General features: G+C 38.4%; 1 protein-coding gene across 1 annotated transcript; it reads left to right on the top strand.

Annotated features, from left to right (window-relative positions):
• Positions 1-3,994: 3,994 nt before the first annotated feature.
• On the top strand, positions 3,995-11,237 carry PTGS2 (prostaglandin-endoperoxide synthase 2). Its single transcript, XM_077278083.1, has 10 exons — positions 3,995-4,125; positions 4,696-4,812; positions 4,898-5,041; positions 5,618-5,761; positions 6,128-6,309; positions 6,403-6,486; positions 6,760-7,006; positions 7,353-7,639; positions 8,330-8,477; positions 9,393-11,237. Exons 1-10 carry the CDS (start codon positions 4,074-4,076, stop codon positions 9,797-9,799), a joined length of 1,812 nt encoding a protein of 603 aa, XP_077134198.1. The 5' UTR covers positions 3,995-4,073; the 3' UTR covers positions 9,800-11,237.
• The last annotated feature ends 223 nt before the right edge of the window (positions 11,238-11,460 follow it).

Raw genomic sequence — 11,460 nt, 5'->3', positions numbered from 1 at the left:
CTACAGACTAGCTTGTTACAGACACTCATTAAAATGTCAATGTTGAATTTTAAGATTGCTCAGTCCAATAGGTGGCATGAGAGGACCATTCCTCTTCCTGAAGAGGCTATGGACATATTTAAATTCCCAGAGGAGCATTTAATGGTCTATAAATTATAAATAGTTTTATGTCAACTTGGCACTCTCCACAAGGATGAATGTAACTCCTTAAACCTTCTGTCATAGGCTTTTCACCCAGCCAAATTAGACCTCCTGCTTTGCACTGATGAGGGGCAAACACGGTGAAACATATGTAAGCAAATTGCGTGTCTGGTTTGGATTTTTATCCATAGTCATGTTTGCTAAAAGGTAGTTTTGCATTCAAGTCCTCTTCGTCTTTGAAGAAGCTATTTGTAGACAAAGTTTAGGTACATTAGAGAGTTAACACCTAAACCATCTTTGGACAGAATGTGTGTAAATAAAAACGGGAATGAAAATAAGTGCAATAGGGTCTTATCCATATAACAAAAGAAAGAGTAAAATGGGATTTACTCACCTGGGGGCGTTGTGGAAGTCACATCCCCTTTGTTAGCTTGTAAGTAGAGATGGCTGCTCCACCAAACAGGTAGTCAAGTAAACTTAGGAGATGAAAGTGGATGTCAAACTGCGCTGCCGAAAATCCAACATACAATAGGAGACCAGATGCGGTATGGATGCGGTTTTATTTGTCAACTTGTTTCGAGGTGTTGAAATTTCTTCATCAGGACGAAACACAGTGAATCATTGTAATTTGTCCTCTGATGAAGAGGTCTGATCACCTTGAAACAAGTTGACAAATAAAACCGCATCCATACCGCATCTGGTCTCCTATTGTTATGTTGGATTCTTGGCTGCGCAGTTCAATATCCACTTTCATCTCCAAGTTTCCTATCTTTGGGCAGAAGCATCATTCTGGAGCCAGTCTGGAGCTGGCCATACATAAAATGTTTAGATTGTTTGATTATTCAAACAGATCCTCTTATGAGGTGTTTCAGTTCTTTCATCTCTCCTATACTGACAATAACCCCCACCCCCACCCACAAACAGTAACATCTTTGCCCTTTGATCTCAGGATGTATTGTATTCATATATTAATTGCCAGTCCTATCCAGCAATTTGCAATACAGTAACACTATGACCTAAAGCTTTTTACATGGCCTAAAGAATGTTTTTTTTAATGGCAAGTGCAGACAAGTACCGTGAAGACACTAATAGCCTAGGGATGAAGACAACAGAATTCACAGCATATGTACTTCAGAAACACATAGTAATTGGACTATCCTACCCAGAATGGATGTGACCATTAAAAAGTTGTCAGAGTTCACAATCGTATTTCGAAATGACAGATCTAGTTTGACAGACCCTTTAGTCAGAATGCATCTGTACATTCCAATAATGATTCAGCCTCAAATTCTCTAAGATCATAACTCCATCAGTTATGAAAAGGAAAGGTGTTTCAAAAAAAATATGTACTAATAATTTACCACCTTTATTAATCCACATATATACTTGTAAATTCCCCTATTTAATGGCTCAATGCCATGCAGAAGCTGCCCTCGTGTCATCAATGGGAGCATGACAGTAATTGAGAGCCGATTGGGATCAAAACTGCTCACCAGAACCCTGCTACTTTGGTATCTAAGGAGCTTGACAAGAGGGATATGTCAAAAATAATATACAATAATATACACTGTTGTAATAGTGCTTAGGGCAAGCTGGTGTAATAGTGCTTGGGGCAAGCTGGATTATTTTTTGTACATTTAAGGCACATAAACATTAGACTAATGTTTGCCAAACCCGCTGATATTACCAGATTTGTCTGACAGTCTAATGTGCAGATGATGTCAGGGGACAGAAGGAATGGGCCAGTTTGATTTCAGACTGACGATCCTTCTGTTCTCTAAGGGCTCACTCACAGGAGCAGATATATGGGACAAGTGCAATAAGAAAAAAAATCACACAACCAATGTTATTTAATGGGGCCGTGCAGATCTGCTACTTACTTCTCAGCTGTATTCTGCATGAGGAAAAAAAATGGCATAATCGGATTGCACTCGAATCACCCATGGATTACCATATGGGATGAGAATGGAACCAATTTTTCATACGTTGATGTGACTCCAGTCTAAGCGATAAGCTGCCGCCAGAGATGTCTGTCAGCAGCTTTTTCATATGAATCATTTTCTTTTGTATAAAGGAATTGGGGGAGATAGATTTCGACTGAATAATCAGCCTAATCATTGTTCATCCGACAGCAAAGTAAGATGTATGGGTGGCTTTAGATTCCATAAGTATGTAATTTGTTACAAACTCAATGATAAAAAATGAAACTCTGTGTCGATACTGACTGTAAGTAGGGTCTGTCTTAGGCCTCTTTCACACTTCAGTCTTTTTGTTTCCATCCCAATCCATCTTTTTGTGAAAAAAAACGGATCCAGCAAATGTTGCTGCTGGATCAGTTTTTTTCTCATAGACTTGTATTAGCGACGGATTGTGATGGATGGCCTTCCGTTTCATCCGTCGTACGATGGATCCTTTGTAAATTCTGTGTCCCTTGGGAGGAGACAACGAACATAGAAATGTTTTTTGTGTACGTTGTAAAATCGCCCAGCGACGGATCCAGTGCTGTCCGTCGTTGGCTATAATGGAAGTCAGTGGATGCAGGATCCGTTGCTGACCGTCAAAAAATGGAATCCAGCAACGGACTACGTTTTTTGAAATTGAGCATGCCTGGAAGGATTTCCAGTCAGGTGAAAGTCTCTCTCTCTCAAAATTCTGGCTGTAACTACTTCAACGGATCCGTCAAAAAAACTGATCCAGTGCATCCATTTTTTACAATCTGCACAGGATCCGTCTTTTCAAGACTTTGACGGATTGTGACTGATTCTGAAAAACGGAAGTGTGAAAGAGGCCTTAGGTAGAAAGAACATTAACTGTGGTTTTGTTCATGAACTTTACTCTTTGGGTTGGTACAATTACAGTGATGCCAGGTTTTTATATTTTTTTAATACTTTAGTACTTTTATTGAGTAACAAAAATATTTCATGGGAAAAAGATCATTTTTAGGGTGTCATATCTAAGACACATAAAACTTTTGTATTTTTCCATTGGTGCAGCTGTGTTTTTCTAGTTAAGCATTCTGTTTTTTATGGGAGCATATTATTTATTGTTTGATCCTTATTACTTTGCTGTTGGGGTTAGTTTTTATCCTTTTATACCTGTAACAGAACCATATATTTTCTTCTTCTTTATGGTTTGGTAAGCAGATGTATTAGCCAGACATAAGGACCTAAGTCAGCTTCCAGCAATCTTTACCTCCCGTGGATGGAAGAACTATCTCCTTCTTTTATCAAACTCCATTAATATCGCAATCACTATAGACAACACTATCTAAGGGGTTAACACATTTGATATGTTACATGATCCACAATGCAGGTGCAAAGACAGTGGCGGGAAGTGATTGGCCTGGGAAAGGGGAAACCTTGGAACTGCTGCCCCTGGGGGAACAAGCAGCTGAATATGCCCATCCTAATGGAAAGGACTTGATTAAGCAGTGTTATATCGAGAGATTTTCAGTAATAATCAAGTGTCGCTAACCGACAAGCCGCACAAAGGTTCACTTTAGACTTGCAGTTGCCTACTTCACTCCACAGGTATCCAGGAGGATCAAAAATACCTTTTTGAAGGAGAAATAATCCCTTCCAGTGAGGCAGCTTTTAACCAAAGTCTGCTGAAAGTGTTGCCATCTAGACCTTTACAAACTTACTATGCGTCCTAAGTTTTTTTCTTGTACTAGTGTAAATCAGGATTTCTTTAGTTAAGCAGTAAATAAATCATTTACAGTATATGAAGTGTGCCTCATATAACATCATCAGAGAAGATGATGACGTAGCCTCAGCACGTCGCTCATCTTTTGCCAAGCCTCCAGGGGTGGGACTGCTGCTATATATAAGGGAGAACTGTGGAAGGTTTTATCAGAAAGGAGCAGAGAACTCCAGTTACTGCACGAATTACTACACATTGCTGCTCCAGGACATTAATCATCCACTGCTGGAATGAAGATGCTCGGACTGCTCCTGTGTTCGCTCCTTGTTTCTTCTTATGCAGGTAAATTATATATTTTCTTTAATGTGGTTTTATTTGGTAAAAGTGAAATTATTTGTTACTTAACACTGATCTGGTTTATATGATATATGCAATGATTTCTTAGTTATATGTTGCTTTGTATATGGTTAGATCACAGTATTTGGTCATTTTTTTTAAATAATTGCTATAGTTATTGCTTTGCATAAAATGATATAATTTGTTGTAGCTATTAAAACTAGAACCCAGCAATGCATTTTTATAGTACAGCATTAATAGCTGTATGGTACATTACATAAGACAGGGCTTGTAGAAACTGATGTGGCAGACTAATAAAGCGATGTAGCAGAGCTGCACAAGTCTCGTCTAGCAGAGCGGCGTTTGCATCTCTCGAATATTTTTCACAAGGCTGTTAACTAATTTCTGAATGTATAGTGTACAAATCAGTTTTACGTAATGTCGAAGTTTGTAAAGTGCTTTTAGATATAAAGTATAGTTACAGATTAACCCCTTGTGTGTTCTACAACTAAATTTTTTTATTACGTTTGTTTTTCGACCCCAAAAATAACTTTTATTTTCATTTGATTTTTTCAGCGAATCCCTGCTGCTCTAACCCATGTCAGAACCGGGGTGATTGCATGACTGCCGGTCCAGACCGATATGAATGTGATTGCACAAGGACAGGATATTACGGGGAAAACTGCACCACACGTAAGTAGCTCCACAGCCTTTCCTATATGCTATTTTGTCATTTTGTAAGGTAGATTGTAATCTCTATTCGTTCCTCTTTCTACAGCGGAACTATTAACATGGCTAAGAATCACCTTAAAACCCGCTCCCAGCACCGTCCACTACATCCTAACCCACTTCAAAGGCATTTGGAATATCATTAATAATATTTCATTCCTGAGAGACAGGATTATGCAATATGTTTTAACATGTGAGTAAACCTTTGCTCTATGGTTCGTTGGCTAATAGTGAAATTCCATACTATTTTCATAGGATATGCCATTTACTTTCTATAGATAGAATCTGAGAGTAGGAGATAGAAATCACTTGTGTATCCACCACTCTGCATCTGGAAAGACACTAAGCTTAGGTATTTTTATATATATGTATATATATATATATATATATATATATATATATATATATATATATATATAGCCTGTAGAGAGGCCCTGGCATCTTTACTGAGTTGTATTATCATTTCCGGTTGGATTTGTTATGCGCAAACTTCTCTGATTGTTTGCTGATGTTAAAGAATGGATAGTATAAAAAATATAGATGACACCTACCACTCTGCACTCTTCAGACATGACATGCATGCTCATTTGAGCCAAGTGTGCATGTGCTAAAGGAATATGGGTAATAGTACATATAAGTATGTTAAGAGTAATCAGGAATCGGGATTGTTGAAAGTTATTTAGCTAAATGTTCCCTAAAGTCTCATCTAATCTTAACCAATAAAGTTTCAGAAAATGATATTCTTTCTTTTTCTTACTTGTTTTTACAGCAAGGTCTCACTTGATAGATAGCCCACCTACCTACAACAGTTACTATGACTACAGAAATTGGGAAGCATATTCCAACATTTCCTACTACACCCGATCACTGCCCCCAGTGGGAAAGGACTGTCCAACACCAATGGGAGTCAAAGGTATGTTGTCTACGTAAGATGATTAGATTGCAAGCCCTTGGCAGACTGCTTGCTATGTTACATCACACGTAATAATAAACCTATGGGGATATATTATGACACATAGATACCACAGGTAATATTTAGCATTTTTTTCATGCAGATTGTCTACTGAAAAGATAAGTGTTGTTAAAGAATAGTATGAATGCCTTATCCAGTCCTGCTCTACACTTACTTTTCAATTCACACTTTTTGACTTATCTTTACAAGGGGGATTCTGTTTATATTCACATGGGAATACCGTGCTCACACTCAACATCACCATTGGTAAGGCAGAGGTTGTGTACAACATTTATTAATGGTTCCTTGATCCCTTTTACATTACAGGAAAGAAGGAACTCCCCAGTGCCAAGATAGTCGTAGAGAAGTTGTTACTGAGAAGACAGTTCATCCCTGACCCGCAAGGCACCAATGTCATGTTTGCATTCTTTGCACAACACTTCACACATCAGTTCTTTAAAACTGACGTCAAGAGAGGTGCTGCCTTCACTAAAGCTCTGGGGCATGGGGTAAGCAAGGCTTGTATTTCATTAGCTTGTCTTTCTCACCTTCTCTATAACATCTGAATCTGACCCTAATGTGATTGTAAATGTGTCCTACAGGTTGACTTAAGCCATGTCTACGGGGAAAGCTTAGACAGACAACAGAATCTACGCCTGAAGAAGGACGGAAAGTTAAAATACCAGGTGATTATCTCAATTCATATTGTATCCCTCAAAATGACAATATATAATAAAGCACAAGTACCCATGTCTTTAAATGTGACTTGTATAATAGCTGTAGATACATCCACGATATATCCCAACACAATAAAATAAACAGCACAAATAACATTGCAGTATATGCAGAAGTTTTAAAGGCATCATATTATATCCTCTATTCCTTTTGACCAATTCTATGTGCCATTTATGTAAAATTTAAAACTTAACTTTAATCATATACCTATATTTTACTTACAGATTCTTCAAGGTGAGATGTATCCTCCAACAGTGAATGAGTCAGGGGCTGAGATGCTGTATCCACCACATGTGCCAGACCACCTTAAATTTGCTGTTGGGCAGGAAGTCTTTGGTCTTGTTCCGGGTCTGATGATGTATGCTACCATTTGGCTAAGAGAACACAATCGCGTCTGTGATATTCTTGTGCAGGAGCATCCTGAGTGGGACGATGAACGCGTTTTCCAAACTGCCAGGCTCATTTTGATTGGTGAGTACAGAGCAAACTGTAATATGTGAATGAAGATGTCCTGCCCATGCATCCATTATTGGGCTGTTGCTTGTGTTTGAGTATCTGTAGTGTCAGTCGCATTTATTGTGCGGCAAGTCAAATTTCCCAGTAAAATCCGGTGGATTTGGTGAACTTGAATCTCATCAGATCTGCTCAGCTCCAGAAATGACTATGTGTAATCATCATAAGGACTGCAACAGATGCAGTTATTTGACCAAAGTAATATAGGACAAATGGATTGGATTGATGGGGCGGACACTCTTATCTCTGTCTAAAATGTACAGAATTGTATTGCTCAAGCATATATGTGATATTCTTATTTCAGGTGAAACCATCAAGATTGTAATTGAAGATTATGTGCAGCATCTAAGTGGATATCACTTTAAACTGAAGTTTGACCCAGAGCTGCTGTTTAACCAGAGGTTCCAATATCAGAACCGAATTGCTGCAGAGTTCAACACCCTATACCACTGGCATCCTCTCCTACCAGACACTTTCCAGATACGTGACAAGGAGTACAATTATCAGCAATTTCTCTATAATAATTCTGTCATGCTGGAGCATGGGATATCACAGATGGTTGAATCTTTTAGCAAGCAAAATGCTGGAAGGGTAAGAAACATCATGTTGTACATTAACATACATATACATACATACATACATATATATATGTCACTTCTGTAGAAAAAGACATGGATCACACATCCAAAAATCACATGTTGATCTAATACCTCTCTGCAAAAATTTTACAAAACTGAACTCAAGATTCTTAGTTTAACATTCTGATCAGACTGCATGGAGCCCACTGCAACGTCATGGCAAACCTCTCAACGGGCCCTTAACATTTTTAGCCTTAAAGGTGTGGCACCATGTGACAACCACTGCTACATCGGCAATGCCCCAACAGGGTGGACAACCTGGTGCCTCACAGCAATTATGCTGCAAGAGTGAGTCCCCATGACTTGAGGTCACACCACTCCACAAGCACAAAACCACAGCAGCAATGGCCGCCACACAGCACCAACATCAAGTGAAAGGCCTTAGAAAACTCATCCCCCACAAGCTCTCTGACTGTGAATTGAGAACAAAGATAGGTGAAACCCCTCTTGCAGTCTCCTGCTAACTAAAAATGTCTGTGCCAAATGGGAAGAGTGCTGGTCCAAATATAAAAAGAGGGGAAAAATGCAATTTGCCAATACTGTAGAGAAAGACAGACCACACATCTACAAATAATCTGTTGATCTAATGCTGCAAGGTGTAAACTGTATCTAATCTTTCTGAACTCTGTATTCACATAAACAGGTGGCTGGTGGTAGAAACTTCCCTGCAGCCGTGTTTAGAGTGGCCATGGCTTCCATAGAGCAAAGCAGAGAGATGAGATACCAGTCGCTGAATGACTACAGGAAGCGCTTTATGCTGAAACCATTCACGTCCTTCGAGGAGCTGACTGGTAAGAGCTCACAGCGTCCTCCTCCTGTGGCTGCAGAGAGCTGCTCAGGCGCTAGGGTTAATTCTGCGGTTTTGTTTAATTGTATAAGTCACGGGGAGTTCTAGTTCTTACGAAAGATCATTGTTACGAAGCGACAGCGTGTAGTGAAAACAATAATGCTGAAATCACAGACACGCACAAGAGATTATGAAGAACGGCTTCTGCACAGATTAACCTTGTGTTAACCAATCAGATGACTCTATAACAAATTCATACGCAATAAAGAACCCTAGGCCTTCAACCAAAGGAATTTACAAGCTATCAGCATGGATTAAGTTCACTATGTAGTATAAGTCATCCATCGGTGTTTCAATATTCATTCTATAATATATATTCTCAAACAATTATTTTCCCATAGTTCAAAAGATATTTATGCTTTCTCTAAGAGTTATCGACAAAGGATATGTCATACAGCATACAATTCGATTGTAAGGTGTCTCGTAGAACCTGCCAATTTCTTTCATGGAGTCTGTGACATGTTAGAACTGGTGACTTAATGTAATAGCAGTCTACTCAGGAAGAAACATTAGACTCTGGGTGGTTTCCAGTCCTTGAAATAAGCAGCATGAAAATCATTATGAAGTTGTGCACTGAAGTATATTTAATGAGAAACGTCAGTTTCAAGAAATATAATGATGCAGTGGCGGACATAGATATAAAGGGCTCCTGTGCAAGGATGGTATATGTGCCCTTTGCAATCCATATTTCAGTCTATCAGAGCAGTTGCATGCTGCTTTGGAGGTGAAAGTGGGCCCCCTTATCTCCTGGGCCCCTATGCAGGTGAACAGGTTGGACCAGTGATATGTCGGCCCCTGCAATGATAACATGTAACATATTATGTTTATGTTTTGAGCTAACAATCTATTTTAATTTTAGGAGAGAAAGAAATGTCTGCCGAACTTGAAAACCTCTATGGGGACATTGATGCAATGGAGTTTTACCCAGGACTTTTGGTAGAAAAGCCCCGCCAAGACGCCATATTTGGAGAGACAATGGTTGAAATTGGTGCTCCATTTTCCTTAAAAGGTCTGATGGGTAATCCAATTTGCTCACCCGAATACTGGAAGCCAAGCACTTTTGGTGGGAAGGTTGGCTTTGACATTGTGAAGACTGCTTCTTTGCAGAAGCTCATTTGCCAAAACGTTAAGGACTGTCCTGTTGTCTCATTTCATGTTTTAAAAAGTAAAATCAGTGAGTCAGCAACCATTAATGCAAGTACAAACTCTGCACTGGACGAGGTAAACCCAGCGGTACTACTGAAGGAACGCTCCTCTGAGCTGTGAGGGCTGATAGAAGCAGGAACAAACATTAGCACTGGGATTGCTCAAAATTGTTACAGAATTGGAACTGAAATGCGGAAGGAAAAATAAGTGCTGCTCACAGATGTACAACCACTGATCAAAGTGCTTTATCAGCATTTTTACTTGCTGTATATGAGACTATTCACATTATTTTATGATAGTTTATATTTATTTTTGGTGTTCCAGATTATTTATTTTTATGTCAGAGATATATTATTGGATATATCTTTAGAAATGAGAAAGCTGGGACTTCCCTGCTGCACTAGACTAAGTCATTATTGCTAAGGTCCAACCACACGGGCTGCCATGTTCCAGAACGGCTGTTGCATGGATATAGAATATTCATACATGGTCTATTATAGTCATACTTTAGGAAGGCGTTTTCACATACCGTACTCACAATTTCACCAGCCCAGAAAATAATGACGCCCCATGTGAAGCACAGTGGACATATATACTGGTGCTACATTGTGCCACATTTGGGACCAGTTATATCTATAATACTTTTTGTTATAGAGATTATGCAATGACAATTACTACATGGATAGATAAGAGATGGGTGTGTGTTGTTTTTTGGTTTCTTTTGTAAGAAAAATTAATATTTTGTAAGTTTCATGCTGCTACATTACTTGAATCTCTTGCTGCATTTGGGCTTCAGTTGTCTTAGACAATTTGGAGACATGCTATATTTTTCGCATGGGACACCAGCACTTTGCTTTTGTACTGGGATTCAAGGAGGGACAGTTTCATGTCAATGTTAGGGATTATGTTAAAATTACTTGAATTTGCATTGTTGAGTATAGCAATGCACCAGATCACAAATTGTAGATACATACTGTATGCAATATAAGGACCAAAATGTCTTATATTCCTATTTATTTGTTTTGTCACAATTATGTCAGGGCAGGTTCATTCCTGCAAATTTTAAATGTCCTTACAAACATTTTACCTCTCTTCGGTGCCTCAGCTGATGTCTCCGAGTCTCAAAAATGTAATAACCATTCATTAAACGTATTTAAATGTCATATTTATTTAAAATGAAAATTGTTAATTTAAAATATTAATATTTTTATAAAGAAATATTGTATTATGTTTTATTTATGCCCATAGATATTGCACTGACAACAAAGTTGCTCTTGGTATAAGGACAGTGGCCTCCCAGTAAACGTCTCCTGGGCTGGATGGCTTCTCCAGTGCTGGACACTGTATTTCATGCTCCACAATTACACAGCGGATCATATGAAGTATTTCTGTGTAATAGCAGAGCTAGGGCAGAATACAAAAAAAATTATATCTTTCGTAATATTTTTTCTCATTTTGTTCATTGCAAAATATTTACAGTAATTTATTTTGATGTTTGATGTTTTGTTTCATTTTTGTAAATTCAATTATTTAAATAAAATGATTTGCGTATTTCAGTACATTGGTTTCTTGTATTTTTGTAGGTTTGGCCTGACATGCTAAGCGCTAACAACATAAGCTGCTCATACATATGAGAATAAAAATAACTACTGTACATTCAAAGAACTTAAAAATAAAATTGATCAATAGGAGTCTCGGTGCTGAAAGAAATGGACAGAAGCATTCACCTGAATGCGATTGACTTAACGTTCTTTGTAAAGTGATTGGTTACAGGTCTATTG

Source organism: Ranitomeya variabilis, chromosome 8, assembly GCF_051348905.1.
Source record: "Ranitomeya variabilis isolate aRanVar5 chromosome 8, aRanVar5.hap1, whole genome shotgun sequence".
Classification (NCBI taxonomy): domain Eukaryota; kingdom Metazoa; phylum Chordata; class Amphibia; order Anura; family Dendrobatidae; genus Ranitomeya; species Ranitomeya variabilis.
The sequence above is the reverse complement of the archived record's forward strand: the minus strand, read 5'-3'. Positions and strand labels throughout refer to the sequence as shown.